This window comes from Bufo gargarizans, chromosome 3 (assembly GCF_014858855.1).
Source record: "Bufo gargarizans isolate SCDJY-AF-19 chromosome 3, ASM1485885v1, whole genome shotgun sequence".
Lineage (NCBI taxonomy): Eukaryota > Metazoa > Chordata > Amphibia > Anura > Bufonidae > Bufo > Bufo gargarizans.
In genome coordinates, this window is record NC_058082.1 from 546,278,601 (window position 1) to 546,297,619 (window position 19,019).

General features: G+C 39.8%; 1 protein-coding gene across 1 annotated transcript in view; it reads left to right on the top strand.

Moving 5' to 3' along the window:
- The window catches only part of LOC122931770 (oocyte zinc finger protein XlCOF6-like), a 39,995-nt gene extending 26,171 nt beyond the window's left edge, over positions 1 to 13,824 (top strand). The window contains exon 2 of the mRNA XM_044285830.1: positions 12,778 to 13,824. Coding sequence (XP_044141765.1) covers positions 12,778 to 13,824 — 1,047 coding nt within the window. The remainder of the gene's footprint in view (positions 1 to 12,777) is intronic.
- The last annotated feature ends 5,195 nt before the right edge of the window (positions 13,825 to 19,019 follow it).

Below are 19,019 nucleotides of genomic sequence, written 5' to 3' on the forward strand. Positions count from 1 at the left end.
GTGAAAATAATGAATGGCACTCCCATCATGCCATATAAATGTTTGCCATGGAGGGCGAGAATTTCGCCCCTATAGAAAACCCCTGTCAATTGCAAGAAATAGCACTGGGCAAACATGAAAACATTATGTTTAAGCAGAAACCACACGACTCGACACATGTAATCTTGGAAAGCTGGGGAAAAGTCAGAATAAACATTCAAGAACCAACCCAGGGAGACCATAGCTAGATCATGAGGAATCACTGTGTAAAAGGATGTGATATCTGCTGTGGTCCAAGAGAAGTGTTGTTCCCATTTAAAATTGCCTGCAATACCGCTCGGGAATCCTGTAAATAGCCAGGCATGGAATGAACCAACGGCTGCAGGATACTATCTACCCAGGAGAATAATCTCTCAGTAAAGGAGCCCACTTTCTGATATGATAAAATCTGAGACTTTCAGTTGATATATTTTGGTTAATGTTGAGCGAACCAAAGTCCCCAAGGTGGACTTCGATCCGAATTTCAGGATAAATTCGATTAGTCACAAAGCTGAATTCCCTCGTGCTTCATGGTATCGAATTGTAAAGAAAAGACTAAAAAAGTAATACTTATACAGTATACCATACTGATCCATTTGCTAGAGACGGGTCAGCCGCCATCTTTCTTGAAGATCTTGCAAAAATTTTGATCAAAACAAATCTGTGCCTGTCTACCAGCGCCAAAGTGGTCATAGTGAGGCAGGACCTAGTTTAAACCTATCTGTGCCATTGGGCATCTACATTCAGGAGAGCATGACTGACTTAGACCACCTTGGCGGGCACAGATGTGTTTCGATCAAAATTAGTGTTGAGCTAATGGAAGCTGATGAAGTGGATCCGAAGTTCAGGAAAAGTTAAATTCTCTGTAAAGCCAAATTTCCTTGTGCTTCGTGGTAACAAATTGATTTTCCCTGAAATGTTGGTAAAAATAAAATAAAAAATACTTACCTTATCCATTTTAGCGATAAGAGGTCACCGCAGTGATCTTGCTTGAAGATTGTAGCATGACGTCACCACGCTGGCTGACATGATAATGATTTTGTGCTGGATCTTCAAACAAAATGGCCATTGTGGCCTTTTTGTGATCAAATGGATGAGGTAAGAAATTTTTTAATTGGAAAACACTAAAATAATTTAATATTCAACTCAGATTACATAATCAGCGATAAACGTGACATCTGTGGGGTTCAATTATGGGGGATAGCACAATCGCCCTTCCTCGTCATTGCATAGAAATGCGGTTTGTAAAATTCAGTGAAGCGGGCAATTCAAATTTTAGAGAACTTCACTCCTCTCTAATCAAAATATATTGTCTGAGAGTCTGAGATTTTATTATATCAGAATGAGGACTTAGTCCATATGTAAGGTTTGCCTCTATTGTGTTATTTTCTGTGACTTTTTTTTATATAAGGACACAGCATTTTTTATTTTACCAACTGAATATTTAAATGCGATAACTTATATACTGTATTAGTTTCCATAACTTCTATTACTCCTACATTTTTTGAAGGGACAGCTTTAAAAACAGCAATTCTGCATTATTATTTTTTTTTGGGGGGGGTTTATAGTGTGGTATTAGTGACAGAATTACTTTTTTCTGTTGGTCATTTTGAAACAAAAATAACAAACTTATATTGCTTTTTTTTACATTTTTCTATATGCAAAAAAATAAAAAAATTATATTGCGCCTTTCAAAGACCTCATAACATTTTTTGTTTTTCTGTTGATAGAGCTACATGAGGACTTGTTTTTGTAGGACTTGCATTGCTGCCATTCCGAGCTATATTCAAATTTTTATCATTTATAGAGCATTTCCTTCTGTGCCCTGCCGTGTGCCCGAACAGTGGTTTACGACCACATATGGGCTGAAACTACAGAATCAGGGCCATAAATATTGAGTTTGGTTTGGCTGTTAACCCTTGCTTTGTAACTGGAAAAAAATTATAAAAATGGGAAATCTGAAATCTGATTTTTTTTTTGTTAAATTTGGTATTTTTTATAAATAAAAATTAATTTTTTTGACTTCATTTTACCAGTGTCATGAAGTACAATATGTGACGAAAAAACTGTATCAGAATGGCCTGGATAAGTCAAAGCGTTTTAAAGTTATCAGCACTTAGGCCCCTTTCACACGGGCGAGTATTCCCGCATTGCACCCGCACTGAATACCGACCCATTCATTTCTATGGGGCTGTGCGTTGCGTGAAAATCGCAGCATGCTCTATATTCTGCGTTTTTCACGTAACGCAGGCCCCATAGAAATGAATGGGGTTGCGTGAAAATCGCAAGCACCCGCAAGCGAGTGTGGATGCGGTGCGATTTTCACGCACGGTTGCTAGGAGACGATCGGGATGGAGACCCGATTATTATTATTTTCCCTTATCACATGGTTATAAGGGAAAAGAATTGCATTCTGAATACAGAATGCATAGTAAAATAGCGCTGGAGGGGTTAAAAAATAAAATAAAAATTTAACTCACCTTAGTCCACTTGTTCGCGTAGCCCGGCATCTCCTTCTGTCTTCATCTTAGCTTTTTGTAGCAACAAGGACCTTTGGTGACATCAGTCATCACATGATCCATCACCATGGTAAAAGGTCATGTGATGAAACATGTGATGACCGGAGTGATGTCATCACAGGTCCTGTTCATGTAATTAATGCTCACCCCAGGTCCTGTTCAGCAAAGGAGACAGAAGGAGATGCCGGGCTACGCGATCAAGTGGACTAAGATGAGTTAAATCATTTGTTTATTTTTTTTAACCCCTCCAGCGCTATTTTACTATGCATTCTGTATTCAGAATGCTATTATTTTCCCTTATAACCATGTTATAAGGGAAAATAATACAATCTACAGAACACCGATCCCAAGCCTGAACTTCTGTGAAGAAGTTCGGGTTTGGGTACCAAACATGCGCACCTGCACATTTTCCCGCAACGCCCATGTGAAAGGGGCCTTAAAGTGACACTGGTCAGATTTGCAAAAAATGGCCAAGTCCTTAAGGTGAAATAGGGTTGAGTCCTTAAGGGGTTAAAGTCTCAATCAAACTCTGAATCAATTCATATTCCATGTTTCTTTACGTCTGAGTTTAAAGAGTGTTGATCCAAATCTAAACATGTTCTAAGTCCACATCTCTGGGTGTTTGGTTATAAGAAACTTAATCCAAGTTTGAACCAGTTCCAAGTCTATATCTTTATAAGTCTCGGTTTCACTAACCTTGATCAAAGTCTGAACAAGTTGTAAGTCCATGTCTCTGTGTCTCCGTTCCAGAAGGCGTAAATAGAGTCTGAACAAGTTCCAAGCCCATGGTTTCAATCTTAGTTTGACTCTTGCTTTTTTGCTTGTTTTCTAGTTTAATTAGTGGTTCCACAAATTCTGTAAGACCTCATAGCATTTTTTGTTTTTCTGTTGATAGAGCTACATGAGGACTTGTTTTTGTAGGACTTGCATTGCTACCATTCCGAGCTATATTCAAATTTTTATTATTTATAGAGCATTTTTGGATGGTGGAATAAAAAAAACCCCTGTATCTTGGTATTTTATTCAGATCGTTCACCACGTAGGAATAAAATGTGATCATTTAATTTTATAGTTTATTATGCATTAGCAACACCAATTATGTATAGTACCTTTCTTTCTTTTATCTTACCAAAAATATATGTTTTATAAGAAAAAAAATAATAATTCCCAACTCTTTTTTTAATAGATCATTACATTTTATTGATGATAGTCTAATATCTTAGTCTATATAGTCTATATATCTTAATAACAATAAATACCCATATAATGTTGTCATAGATAGTTTATTCCACTTAGAGTCATTCATCCTCTAGATGAAATCTATAAAAAATAATGTCCATTGCATAATAAAAGTCGTACAACCCATTATACTGGATATAATATGGAGTATTTCATATATGTGATTTATAGATGGAGAGTCATGTGGATGCATGTCTGGAATGTATCTCATCAGGATGTAAAATGCTCATTGTTTACACTGATTCTCATATGAAAAGGTCTCGGAGTATCCCAGGAATCTCTTACAGATGCTAAAAGGTCTCTACCCTGCAAATACAATGTGTAAATGAAGGACCATCTCAGGAGGCCAGAAAATGCTAAACTGGTTGATATGGAGGTGGCACCATTATTCTTCCATTGTATATGGTGATGATAGAAGCCAGATCTGATGATGAAAGGTTTTATTGATAATGAAGGTGGGGCTGGGCGTTTCTTGGGGGAAGAGGAGGAGCAGATAGCTATAGCCACCAAAGGGGTATAAAAGACCCAAGCATGGCTCAGAAAGCTAGAATTCACCAAGGGAATTTACTTGGATCACCGACCTGCTGAGGTGAAGACACTGACTGGAGATCAAGTCTTAGTTGTGTGGAGGGTCCCTGTCTGGTAAGTATCTCCGAACTGACTGTAAATGGAAGGAATTATAACATATTGCAATCTGTGTTGTGTTTGAGGTACAGTGGAGCAGAAGTATTAACATGTTTGTGCCTAGAATGATTCTGATAATGTGTCGGGTTGTTAGGAGTACATCTCATCTACCAACGTGAGCGCAAAGAAATAATTATTTTGTGCCTTGCTCCGGTCAGTGTCTCATGTTGGCAGAATTGTCATGACTTTTTTCATGTTCTGGTTTTAGCCAATTCCTGTCTCAATTTATTAAAATTCTGATTACAGATATTTGATGCACATTATTCCAGCTCCAGTCTGCTATACATGTAGCCATTTCTATCTTTACTTTGTAGTCTTAAGGTGTTGGTTAACTTTTTCAAATGTTTCACAAAATCCTCTGCACACTCCACTTGATAGCAGTTATAACCACTTTGGTTTCATTCGTTTTTACTGCGCAAATTTATTTTCTTTATACACATTTATAGTAGCCTGTAAGTTTGGGTTCAAATATAGCTGTTTGTGGCAAAATCATAAGCTTCAGGTGAAATCTGAAGGTCTATAGGAAATGTAGGACACAAAAGCTTTTTTTGCTTACAGTTTGCTTAGTAATCAGGTGGCATTTTTTCTTGCTTTTTAAAAAAAAATCTCAGCATGCTGAAATTCTGTTGCTGTTTTCAGGTATTTTTAAATCTCTTTCACTGTATAGAGCCAAAATATGCCAGAAAAGTGGCATGAACCATTCACTGTTGGATGGTAGGAGGATCCTCAGATCTGTAAAGAGTTAGTATTAAAAGCTTGTCAGCAGATAGGAGCCAATTACTCAGTTGTGTTTTCAAGGCCTAAAGTGTGGAGAGAAAGCTTATAACAAAACTGAATATCAGGTGAAGAATTATACTTAGTTTTAATCTACACTTGGTCCCAAAGGACATTTGAAGGGTTTTTATAGGCTCTAACTTACTAAGATTAATTTTAACGTTAGGAACCTTACCCAATATATGAAAAGGATTTAGAACATAGAAAATAGCAGAAGAAGGGGCAGTGATTAATAGTAAAAAATCATCTATAAATGCTGCAGTGGATTGAGCGAAGGGACCAACTTTTAATCTAGAAATTTTTGGATATTTTTGAATTTTTTTGAATGAGGCATTCCATAACTAGTATAAATAAGGGAGCAGCCCAGCCAAGTGCCATTGTGAATATGGAATGTATCAGACAGCGTAGGGTTTGTGGGTTATAGTAGTGTGAAGAAACAGATTAGATAAATGCAGGGGACAATGGAACGTCTCTTATACTCCCCACTATCCCATCCACTCTGTCTAATGCTTTCCCAGCATCTGTATTAGATGTCCCTCTCCCTGCTCTGAACCAATAAGAGCTTTTGATCCTCTATGCAGGTTGTGTTTAATACAGTGAGGGGTGAGGTGTTATTATGGAGACATTTGGGAAAGCTGGAGTCTTGGGCAGAGAAATTGCAAGTGAAGTTTTATATGGAAATATAGAAGATTTTGAACTTGGTAGAAATGAAGTATTTCTACTATTATATTTTCACTAATAAGCTAATGGGTGAAGCTACCGAGTAAACATGACTTTAACAACTGATGACAGGCAGCTGCTTCCTATTCTGCATATGTTACTTCCAACCCAAGCTTTGTATTAGATAGATACCAGTTTATCTAAATGGCTGCCGTGTAAACAATATTTCTAGATGTCTGTATTGCTTTTATGTCCCTCACCACACTTAGCTGTTTTCTATGGTCCTTATAGACATATTCAGACATATAGGGGGAATTAAACATTTGCGGTGTGTTAAATGTCTGTTCACTGTTCACCATTGTATTCCGTGTGAGCTTGTTACAGGATAGTTTGATAGTTTATCTAGAGCCATATTTCAGTTTGGCAGCGCAAATCCACCTCCATTGTTTGTGTATTGGCCTCTATGAGGAAGGACACATACTTTTCTATAAAACTTTAAAAGATTCTTAAATAAAGGATGATGACGTACCGGTATGTCCTACTCATGACGTACCGGTATGTCCTAACTTTAAAACTACATGCGGCGCGGCGGGGGTTAATCGGAACAGGATGTCCACTGAAATCATTCAGCGGGCATCCTGTCACAACGCCAGGGGGATGTGAACCCCCCGCATCGCCGATTGCAGCAAATTGCTGCGGTTTGCGGCTTTACCTGAGGTTTGCTGTAGGGGGGACCCGATGTAGGGGGGACCCGATGTTTGCTGGGGCTGTAGGGGGGACCCGATGGCATGGAAGGCAGCGCGATGCCTTCCTTAGGCATCAGCGCTGCCTTCCGGTGATGAGCCTGTGAGATCCAGCCCCCTGGATCTCACAGGCCGGAAGCTGTATGAGTAATACACACAGTATTACTCATACTGCCAATGCATTCCAATACAGAAGTATTGGAATGCATTGTAAAAGGGGATTAGACCCCCAAAAGTTCAAGTCCCAAAGTGGGACAAAAAATAAAGTGAAAAAAATTTGAAAAAATAAAGTTTTCCCCCCCAAAAATGTAAAGTTTCAAGTAAAAATAAACAAAAACTTAATTTTCCCCAAATAAAGTTAAAAAAAAGGTAAAAAATAGGGGGAAAAATAAGTATACATATTACATATCGCCGTGTCCGTATTGACCGGCTCTATAAAGATATCACATGATCTAACCCCTCAGATGAACACCGTAAAAAGTAAAAAATAAAAACAGTGCTAAATAAACTGTTTTTTGTCACCTTACATCACAAAAAGTACAACAGCAAGCGATAAAAAAGGCATTTGCCCACCAATATAGCACCTATCTAACCATCACCTAATCCCGCAAAAAATGAGCCCCTACCTGAGACAATCGCTCAAAAAATAAAAAAAAAACATGGCTCAGAATATGGAAACGCTAAAACATCATTTTTTTTATTTTTTATTTTTTAAATAAAAAAAAAGTATACATTAGGTATTGCCCTGTCCGTATCGACCGGCTCTATAAAAATATCACAAGACCTAACCCCTAGGATGAACATCGTAAAAAATTAAAAATAAAAACTGTGCTAAATAAACCACCTGTTACCTTACATCACAAAAAGTGTAATAGCAAGCAATCAAAAAGTTACACGCACCCCAAAATAGTGCCAATAAAACCATCATCTCATCCTGCAAAAATCATACCCTACCCAACACTAAAACGTGATTTTTTTTGCTTCAAAAATGAAATCATTGTGTAAAACTTAAATAAAAAGATAGTATACATATTAGGTATCGTAGCATCTGTAATAACTTGCTCTATGAAAATATCACATGACCTAACCCCTCGGGTGAATACCATAAAAAAATATAAATGGTGTAAAAAAGCAATTTTTTGTCACCTTACATCACAAAAAGTGTAATAGCAAGCGATCCAAAAAATCACACGCACCCAAAATAGTGCCAATAAAACTCATCCCGCAAAAATTATACCCTACCCAAGGTAATCGCCCCAAAACTGAAAAAATGATGGCTCTCAGTCTAACACTAAAACATGATTTTTTTTTGCTTCAAAAATGAAATAATTGTGTAAAACTTACAAAAAAAAAAGAAATATTAGGTATCGCAGCGTCCGTGACAACCTGGTCTATAAAAATATCACATGATCTAACCTGTCAGACAAATTTTGTGAATAATAAAAAATAAAAATGGCTCCAAAACAGCTATTTCTTGTTACCTTGCCTCACAAAAAGTGTAATATACAGCAACCAAAAATCATATGTACACTAAACTAGTACCAACAATACTGCCACCCTATCCCGTAGTTTCTAAAATGGGGTCACTTTTTTGGAGTTTCTACTCTAAGGGTGCATCAGGGGGCTTCAAATAGGATATGGTGTCAAAAAAAAAAAGTTCAGCAAAACCTGCCTTCCAAAAACCGTATGGCATTCATTTCCTTCTGTGCCCTGCCGTGTGCCCGAACAGTGGTTTACGACCACATATGGGCTGAAACTACAGAATCAGGGCCATAAATATTGAGTTTGGTTTGGCTGTTAACCCTTGCTTTGTAACTGGAAAAAAAATATTAAAATGGGAAATCTGAAATCTGAATATTTTTTGTTAAATTTGGTATTTTTTATAAATAAAAATTAATTTTTTTGACTTCATTTCACCAGTGTCATGAAGTACAATATGTGACGAAAAAACTGTATCAGAATGGCCTGGATAAGTCAAAGCGTTTTAAAGTTATCAGCACTTAGGCCCCTTTCACACGGGCGAGTATTCCCGCATTGCACCCGCACTGAATACCGACCCATTCATTTCTATGGGGCTGTGCGTTGCGTGAAAATCGCAGCATGCTCTATATTCTGCGTTTTTCACGTAACGCAGGCCCCATAGAAATGGGGTTGCGTGAAAATCGCATGCATCCGCAAGCAAGTGCGGATGCGGTGCGATTTTCACGCACGGTTGCTAGGAGACGATCGGGATGGAGACCCAATCATTATTATTTTCCCTTATAACATGGTTATAAGTGAAAAAATAGCATTCTGAATACAGAATGCATAGTAAAATAGCGCTGGAGGGGTTAAAAATAAAAATAAATTTAACTCACCTTAGTCCACTTGTTCGCTTAGCCCGGCATCTCCTTCTGTCTTCATCTTAGCTTTTTGTAGCAACAAGGACCTTTGGTGACGTCACAGTCATCACATGATCCATCACCATGGTAAAAGATCATGTGATGGAACATGTGATGACCAGAGTGATGTCATCACAGGTCCTGTTCATGTAATTAATGCTCACCCCAGGTCCTGTTCAGCAAAGGAGACAGAAGGAGATGCCGGGCTACGCGATCAAGTGGACTAAGATGAGTTAAATCGTTTATTTTTTTTAACCCCTCCAGCGCTATTGTACTATGCATTCTGTATTCAGAATGCTATTATTTTCCCTTATAACCATGTTATAAGGGAAAATAATACAATCTACAGAACACCGATCCCAAGCCCGAACTTCTGTGAAGAAGTTCGGGTTTGGGTACCAAACATGCACACCCGCACATTTTCCCGCAACGCCCGTGTGAAAGGGGCCTTAAAGTGACACTGGTCAGATTTGAAAAAAATGGCCAAGTCCTTAAGGTGAAATAGGGTTGAGTCCTTAAGGGGTTAAAGTCTTAATCAAACTCTAAATCAATTCATATTCCATGTTTCTTTACGTCTGAGTTTAAAGAGTGTTGATCCAAGTCTAAACATGTTCTAAGTCCACATCTCTGGGTGTTTGGCTATAAGAAACTTAATCCAAGTTTGAACTAGTTCCAAGTCTATATCTTTATAAGTCTCGGTTTCACTAACCATGTCTCTGTGTCTCCGTTCCAGAAGGCGTAAATAGAGTCTGAACAAGTTCCAAGCCCATGGTTTCAATCTTAGTTTGACTCTTGCTTTATTGCTTGTTTTCTAGTTTAATTAGTGGTTCCACAAATTCTGTAAGGCCTCATGCACGCGCCCGTTGTTTGTCTCTGCTTCCGTTCCGCCGATTTTAGCGTTTCAGATGCGGACACATTTATTTCTATGGAGCCGTTGAAAATGCGGATAGTGAACCGTTTGCCATCCGCGTCCGTGATCCGTGGTTCCAGTCCGTCAAAAAAATATGACCTGTCCTATTCTTGTCCGTGGAAAACGGTTCGCAGACCCATTCAAGTCAACGGGACCGCTAAAAAACGCAGGAGGCACACAAGATTGTCACCTGCGTCTGGGCCGTTTTATTCCTATCATTTGCATTGCAAACCTGTCTTACACTTTTTTTTACCTTCATTTATGTCTGGTGGTCCTCCAAAAATAAAGGAAGACACACGAAAACAAAAACTGGATTACGGAACAACGGAACCCCATTTTGCAGAACGGAACACAACAACGGTTGTGTGCATGAGGCATAACACTGTGGTTCTGGTGTCAGTTTTAAATATCTCTTTATTTTGTAAGAATGCGCCAAATTTATAAAATGGTGCATAATAATAACATATTTGACTCAAGTTTAATGTGCTATATGCCTATGTCAGTAAAAGTATATGGGGGGGTAGGGTGTTGATTGATGGAGTTCTGACATTTTTGTGACTTTAACCACTTAATTACTGGAGTGTTTACCCCCCTTCCTTACCAGGCCAGTTGTAGCAAGAGCCAGCCTACTTGTATTTGATATTATTTTTCTCGGGACACCTTAAAACTTTCTTTTCTGCAATTAGATGATGGATATAATATTGAAATAAAAAGTAGGAAAAACTGAAAATTATAAAAAAACATTTTTTTTTCCTTTCCTATCACTTTTTTCCCTAACTATTACTAAAGGTTTCAAGACAAAATATTTCTAAAACCATTACCATACTATTGTACTCTGAAAATAAGTGCTATTTATGTAATTTATCTACTGGCTGGGCTCGCCACAAGACTTTAAAAGACTGGGGCACATTTTGGATTTTGGCAGCCTATTCTTCAATTGCTGGTTCCACAGCATCGTACTGCCCAAAAATATTTGTACGGCACCAAAACGCTATATAAGCCCATTATAAGTGACTTTTTTTTATGTTATTCCCCTACGATATTCATCTTGGGGAAATTTGGACATTTTACTTTTATTTTTATTTTTTTACATTTATACGTGCGTTTGTATATTTGACTGCAGAAAAAAAACCAAAAACTGCTATCCGAAATATAGCTAAAACAAATACCTAGATTTTTTAAATAAACAAATGTGTGTATGTTTGTATATTTTACACATGCAAATTCCACTATACTATTGCTAAAACTAATTATATAATAAATATATATTTTATTCTTTTAATGAAAGAAAAAGGGGCAGGATGTTTGTATGGGTGTGTACGTAGTCTAATTACTATTGCTAATACTAGTAACTATTGCTATATCTTTAACATTTTTTATTATTATTATTATTTATTTATTTATTTAATAGTATATATTTTTTTTTTTTAAGTGAATTAACCCCTTTTTGCCACAGTAAAGGCAGAAAAGGGTTAATTCCCAGCCTGCAGGCTGACATTTCTTTTTAAAGCCAGCAGGCTGCGCTCTTAAATAAGAAAAAGCACTGCATATTGGCTTTCAACTTCCTCAATGTAATACACGCTTGAAGCAGAGTGCTACAAGCATTTATTAGGCCTCTTTCACACAAAGGTTTTTCCTTTCCAGTTATGGGACATTTTTTGCACTCCGTATATGGCCCGTGTACGGAACCATTCATTTCAATGGTTCCGCAACAAAACCGTAATGTACTCTATATGCATTCCATTTCCGTATTTCCTTTCCGTTAAAAGATTGAACATGTCCTATTATTGCTTTCAAATCACATTTCGTGGCTTCATCCAAGTCAACGGGTCCGCAAAAAAAATGGAAATGCATCCGTATGTCTTCCATATCCGTTCCATTTTTGCTGAACCATCTATTGAAAATTCAATGCCCAGCCCAATTTTTTCTATGTAATTACTGTATACTGTATATGCCATACGGAAAAACGGAACAAATAAATGGAAATACAACAGAAATAAAAAACAACAATTGATCCGGTGAAAAACGGACCGCAAAACACTAAAAAAGCCATATGGTTGTGTGAAAGAGGTCTTGCAAGCACACCGCTCCTGCTGCCCACGGCACATCTTCCTGTAACCGCAGCTGTCTAATGTCAGTGCGGTCACAGTGATCTGCGGCGGCACGGGCCGCCCAGAGATCGAGTTGTAACCTGATGCTTTCATACGTCAGGTTACAGATAAAAGCCTACCGCCATGACGTATAAAGTCATGCGGCGGTAGGAAAGTGGTTACAGTATCACTCAACATAAATAAGGCACAAAAGTGTTCTAATCTGTAATGTTGACCTACCTTTTACTCCTCGTCTGAAAGAGGGACTTCCATTAAATGTCTGAAAATTAAAAAAAAGGTTATATGTGGCCATATTTTTATGCCACAAAACTAGCGTAGAAAATGTCACAAATATTCCTCCTATTACTTGTAAAATTTTAAGATGTTTTTTCTGGTAAGAAATAACTTTGATAACTAGAAGAGGAAGACTCCAGTTTCTATGCACCTGAATACTCCTAACTGGCACATTGTACCAACAGCTAATTGTGCTAAATAAAATCTGGTAACAACCTTTCTTTAATCAGCAATTTTTACCCATTTTTAAAATGATGAGTAGTGTTTCTAATTTAGATATATATTACTGATATAAAAAATGTTGACTTCATGCTACTGAATAGTTCTTACACCTTTGCACTTAATGTGATTTAACAATTCATGTTATAAATACGATTTCTCTTTTCTAGGTGAAGACTGGGTGAAATGTCTGCACGTTCTCAATGTGGGAAACATTTTGAAAATAAATCATACTTTTATATGCAGAAGAGAATTCATAAGGATGAAAGGTCATTTCCATGTTCAGGATGTGAGAAAACTTTTATTACAAAAGTAGATCTTGTTGAACATCAGAGAATTCACACAGGAAATAAGCCATTTTCATGTGCAGAATGTGGGAAGATTTTTAGTCGCAAATCAAATCTTAATGTACATCTGAGAACCCACACAGGAGAGAAACCATTTTTATGTCCTGAATGTGGGAAACGGTTTACTATGAAATCACATATGGATATACATCTTAGAACTCACACAGGAGAGAAGCCATATTCATGTCCTGAATGTGATAAGTGTTTTAGTGAGAAATCACATCTTGTTAAACATCAGAGAAGTCACACAGGAGAAAGGCCATTTTCATGTCCTGAATGTGAAAAGTGTTTTACTATGAAATCAAATCTTATTGAACATCAGAAAACTCACACAGGAGAAAAGCCATATTCATGTCCTGAATGTGGAAAATGTTTTTATGTGAAATCACATCTTGATCGACATCAGAGAACTCACACAGGAGAGAAGCAATATTCATGTCCTGAATGTGGAAAATGTTTTAATCAGAAATCACATCTTGACAAACATCAGATAACTCACACAGGAGAGAAACCATTTACATGTCCTGAATGTGGAAAATGTTTTTATTATAAATCAAATCTTGAACAACATCAGAGAATTCACACAGGAGAAAAGCCATATTCCTGTTCTGAATGTGATAAGTGTTTTATTGAGAAATCAAATCTTGTTCAGCATCTCAGAATCCACACAGGAGAGAAGCCATTTTCATGTGCAGAATGTGGGAAGTATTTTAGTCACAAATCACATCTTAATGTACATCTGAGAAGTCACACAGGAGAGAAACCATTTTCATGTCCTGAATGTGGGAAACGGTTTACTATGAAATCACATATTGATATACATCTGAGAACTCACACAGGAGAGAAGCCATATTCATGTCCTGAATGTGATAAGTGTTTTAGTGACAAATCACATCTTGTTAAACATCAGAAGTTACATATGAGAGATAACATATTCATGTCCTGAATGTGAGAAGTGTTTTACTGAGAAATCACGTCTTGCTAAACATCAGAGAATTTACAAAGGAGAGGAGCCATTTTCATGTCCTGAATGTGAGAAGTGTTTTTACTGAGAAATCAAGAGTTACTAGACATCAGAGTATTCACATAGGAGAGTAGCAAGTTTCATGTCCCGAATGTGAGAAATGTGTTAATCAGAAATCAAGTCCTATGAAACATCAGAGAAATCACGCAGGAGACTGATAAATAGAATGTGGGTAATGTTTTAGGCTAGGGCTACACGACGACATTTTGTCACACCCATGTCGTGCAACAATTTTTATAATGATAGTCTATGGTTTAACACTGCACCATGCGACATGCTGCGACTGCGACATGACAGTCAGAAAAAACCTATCCAAAAAGGATTTTTCTGCTACTGTTGCTTTGCAGTCGTACCATGTTGCTTGACGCATTTCGCAGTGCGACACCATAGACTATCATTATAAAGATTGTGGTGCGACATCAATTGTGCTCTACTGTATGTGTCGCGTGACTTATTGTCACCGTGTAGCCCTAGCCTTAATCGTAAAACAAATCTTGTGAATCATCTAAGAATTAATGGGTAAGAATCAACATGTCTAACGTCTAAAAAAATAGCCATATATCAAATGACACAGGAGAGAACTTACGTTAGCTTCATTGTAGGATCTCCTACCTCAGGCTGTGTTCTGATTATCTACTTTTTCTTTCAACTTATTATTTGTTTTATTGACTTGCAAAAAATGTACATATAAGGATTCCAGTTCATCTTCCATAAATAATAATTTATGTTTAAATTCCTTCACCTTGTCTAATTGTATCTTATTTACTTAGTTGGCCCGTTCCAGCTTTTCTGGTAAGGAAAACAACAGCTATTTTATTATAGCTTTAGCGAAAGCAGAAATATCTAAAGTAGGGTGTGTATTGGTTTCTTTCTCCTTCATCTCCAGAATGTTCAACATACAGGGCACATGACGAGAAGATCTCTTACTTCTGGTCTTTTTCTATAGACTCTCAGCTGATGTTTTTACTGCTTTAACTGTAACACAAATTACTAGTGTAAACATGTAATTAAAACTGCAGTTCACAAAAATTCCACTAAAAAACTAGCTGTAAAAAGACCATTAAGGTAGTTTCATCCACAGTGTTTTTATCTAATTATTCATTTTCTAAAGCATGTTGTTGGTGTTTTGAAATGTCATGGCAAAAAATAACTTTTACCAAGAACTTTACAAGATAATAAAAAAAGGAGAACGTATACTACATTTTTTGTAAGGCTTTCCCTAATTTGCACTTAGATCTTTTGAGTTCATGGTATTGTTTCTAGAATGTACAGATGTGTCCACACTTAACTACTCACTTATCTCAACATATCATGTTATGTTTGTCACAAAATGTCTTCCTCAACCAATTCCAAAATTGTAGCTAAATTAGTTAAATTGCAATACAGCTGCTCGGGCAGCCGTGGTCCTGGGCACGGTGAAACTGCCTGCTGCCAGAGCACAAGAAACACACTCATCCACGATACCTAGCTTAATGTCCCAGTTTTCAGACGGCGCAGGACACCACCCTCAAAGTCAGACCAGTGCGACCAAGTGGTCAATTGGATTGCAGCAGATAATGCTTCCAGTCGGTTAAGCATCACCCTGTCTTCCACAAAGTCCAGTCTCAGTAGCCAAGAGTCTGGTCAACAGAATCCTCACCCTGATACTCCTTTCACCCACCAAGGAGAGTATTGGCAAACAAGTGATCCCACACTTGGATATACCGAGGAGCTCTTTTCATCGCCATTCCTTAATTTGGGCCTCTCGCCAAGCCCGCTTGAACAGGAACATGAGGATATCTTGTGCCCTGATTCCCAAACCCTGGAGCATCCACACTCAGAAGAAGATGACGGTGGGGAACGACAATTAGTGTTTCACGAGGTGGATGATGAGACACAGTTGCCAATAAGTCAACTGCAATTAGTGTCTCAAGAGGTTCATTATGAGGATGAGACACAGTTGTCAATAAATAAGGTTGTTGTTAGGTCAACAAATCAGGGGGATGACCAGAGTGAGGAAGTGGAAGAAGAGGTGCTGGCCAATGAAATCACTGACCCAACCTGGGAAGGTGGCAAGCCAAGCGAGGACAGCAGTACAGAGGGAGTGGGATCTACAGCACCGCAACAGGCTGGAAGAGGCAGTTGGGTGGCAAAAGGGAGAAGGCGGGCCACTCCAAACAGGTCTGCATCTGTTCCCCGGAGTACCCCCTTGCGGCAATCTCCCTTTCCAAGGGGTAGGTGTTCTGCAGTCTGGCACCTTTTTGAGCAAAGTGCGGATGATAAAAGAATTGTCATTTGCAACCTGTGCCGTACCAAAATGAGCAGGAGTGTGAACACTAGCAACTTCACCACCAGCAGCATGATCCGCCACATGGCATCCAAGCACCCTAATAGATGGGCCCAACTGACTGGTTCCACAACCAGTGACTGCGAGTCACACCACTGCCTCCTCTTCCCCTGTGTTATGTGCTGGCCAATCCTCTGTACAAGACGCAGGCCCTGATGCCTCCTGCCATGCACCAGGACCTTGGCAGGCACCATCAGCTAGCACACCCACTTCTGTGTCCCAGGGCAGCCTACAGATGTCTATACCCCAGGCCTTTGAACGAAAAGCGCAAATACCCAGACACCCACTCACAGACCGTAGCACTAAATGCGAACCTTTCCAAATTGCTGGCCCTGGAAATGTTGCCATTTAGGCTTGCGGACACTGAAACTTTCTGCAGCCTGATGGCGGCGGCTGTCCCTGCGGTACTCTGTCCATAGCTGCTAATATTTTTCACGGTGTGCAGTCCCAGCCTAACACCAGCATGTGCCCTGTAACATCACCCGTGCCCTGACCAACGCAGTTATTGGGAAGGTCCTACTTAACGACTGACAGATGGACAAGTGCTTTTGGCCATGGAAGCTACATTTCCCTGACGGCACACTGGGTGAACTGTTGTGGAAGCCCTGGAGCGAGTCGTACCCTGGGATGGCACAGGTGCAACCGACACCAAGGATTGCGAGCTCTACTTCCATCAGGGTTTCCTCCACCACCTACGTTAGTGGCTGCAACCTCCCCTTCTCCTCCTCCACCACTTCCACCTCTGAATTATCATCTTGCAGCACCAGTCAGCCATCAGTCAAGTAGCTGGAAGCAGTGTAGCACTGCAGTAGGGAAGCGGCAACAGGATGTGCTTAAACTGATATGCTTAAGTGACAAACATTACACCACCGCAGAGCTGTGGCAGGGAATAGGGGACCAGACTGAGCTATGGCTCTTACCACTCAACCTACAACCAGGCATGGTTGTGTCTGATAATGGCCGTAACTTGATGGCAGCCTTGGAGCTCGGCAAGCTCACACACATACCATGCCTAGCCCACGTGTTCAACTTAGGGGGTTCAGCGCTTTCTCAAAACCTACCCCTATTTGCCTGAGCTACTGGTGAAGGTGCGTCACGTGTGTGCCCATTTCTGTAAGTCATTGACAGCTTCCGCCGGTCCTGGCAACGCTGCAGCAGCGCTTGCAATTGCCAACTCACCGACTATTGTGCGACATGAGCACGCGCTGGAACTCCACGTTCCACATGTTGGCAAGACTTTGTGAGCAGCAGAGGGTAGTAGTGGAATACCAACTGCAACATGGTCGTCACCTTTTCAGTCAGCTTCCACTCTTCACAAGCGACAAGTGGGCATTGATGTCTGACCTCTGTGAGTTTTTATGCAACTTTGAGGAATCAACACAGATGGTGAGCGGCGATAACAATATTATCAGTGTAACCATCCCACTTCTGTGTCTACTCAAACGATCACTGCTCACAATTAAGGTGGACGCTTTGCATGTGGAAGAGGTGGACATGGGGGAAGACAGTACACAGGGTGATAGCCAGACCACCCTCAGTTTGTCTTCTCAGCGTGAATTGGATGATGAGGAGGAGCAGGAGACGGTTGCCTCCACTACAGCAGGTAGCACCCATGGAAGTTTTATTCTATCTGTTCAGCGTGGATGGGTAGAAGAGGAGAAAGAGGATGAGGAGAATCAGAGTCATCCTTCTGATGAGGACAGCGAAGTCTTGTCTGTTGGGACTCTGGCACACATGGCTGACTTTATGATAGGCTGCCTTTCCCGTGACACTCGCGTTATACGCATTTTGGCCAACACCAATTGCTGGTTGTTCACCCTTCTCGACCCCTGCTACAAGAGAACTTCTCATCTCTCATTTCTGTGGTGGAGAGGATGAGCAAAATGGTGTAATACCAGAAGGTCCTCGTGGAAAAATTGCTCCAAAAATTTCCAGCTTACAACGCTGGCTGCAGCGTACGTAGTTCCTTGGCCAACCGAGGACGGGAGACAAGGGGAATATACAGAGGCAGGGCAACACTCTCCAAGGCCTGTAACATTTTTATGACACCCCGCCAGCACTTGAACCTGATGCGCGGGCTAGTGTCACAAGGAGGGAACATTTTTGGAAGATGGTGAAGGAGTAGGTAGCAGACCGTGTCAGCGTCCTCAGTGATCCCTGTGTGCCTTACAACTATTGAGTGTCCAAGCTGGACATGTGGCACTAACTGTCGCTCTACTCCTTGGAGGTGCTTGCCTGCCCTGCTGCTAGAGTTTTGTCAGAGCGTGTATTTTGCGCTGCTGGGTGCATAATAACTGATAAGAGCATCCGCCTGTCAACTGAAAATGCTGACAGGTTGACTCTTATCAAAATGAACAAGGCCTGGATTGACCATGACTTCTCGACTCCACCAGAGGAAAGCTGCTGAACATAAAGGCACTCTAAATGTGGCATTTATGGTGCATTGAATACACTGTATTCCCATGCACCCCTTCCACCACTAGAAAGGGTAAATGGTTTAGTTTTCCTTTTCTTGCCCTTCTCCTCCTCCTCCTCCATCATATCAACATGCTTTTTAGGCTGCCCTCACTCCTAATGTTTTAGAGGGTCAGCTCAGCAGCAGTCCCTCACCCATAATGTTTTAGAGGGTCACCAGCAGGCCCTTAACCTTAATGTTTTAGAGGGTCAGCTCAGCAGCAAAACCTCACCCCTAAATTTTTAGATGGTCAGCTCGCAGCAGACCCTCGACCACAAAATATTTTAGATGGTCAGCTCGACAGCAGGCCCTCGCCCACAATTTTTTTTAGATGGT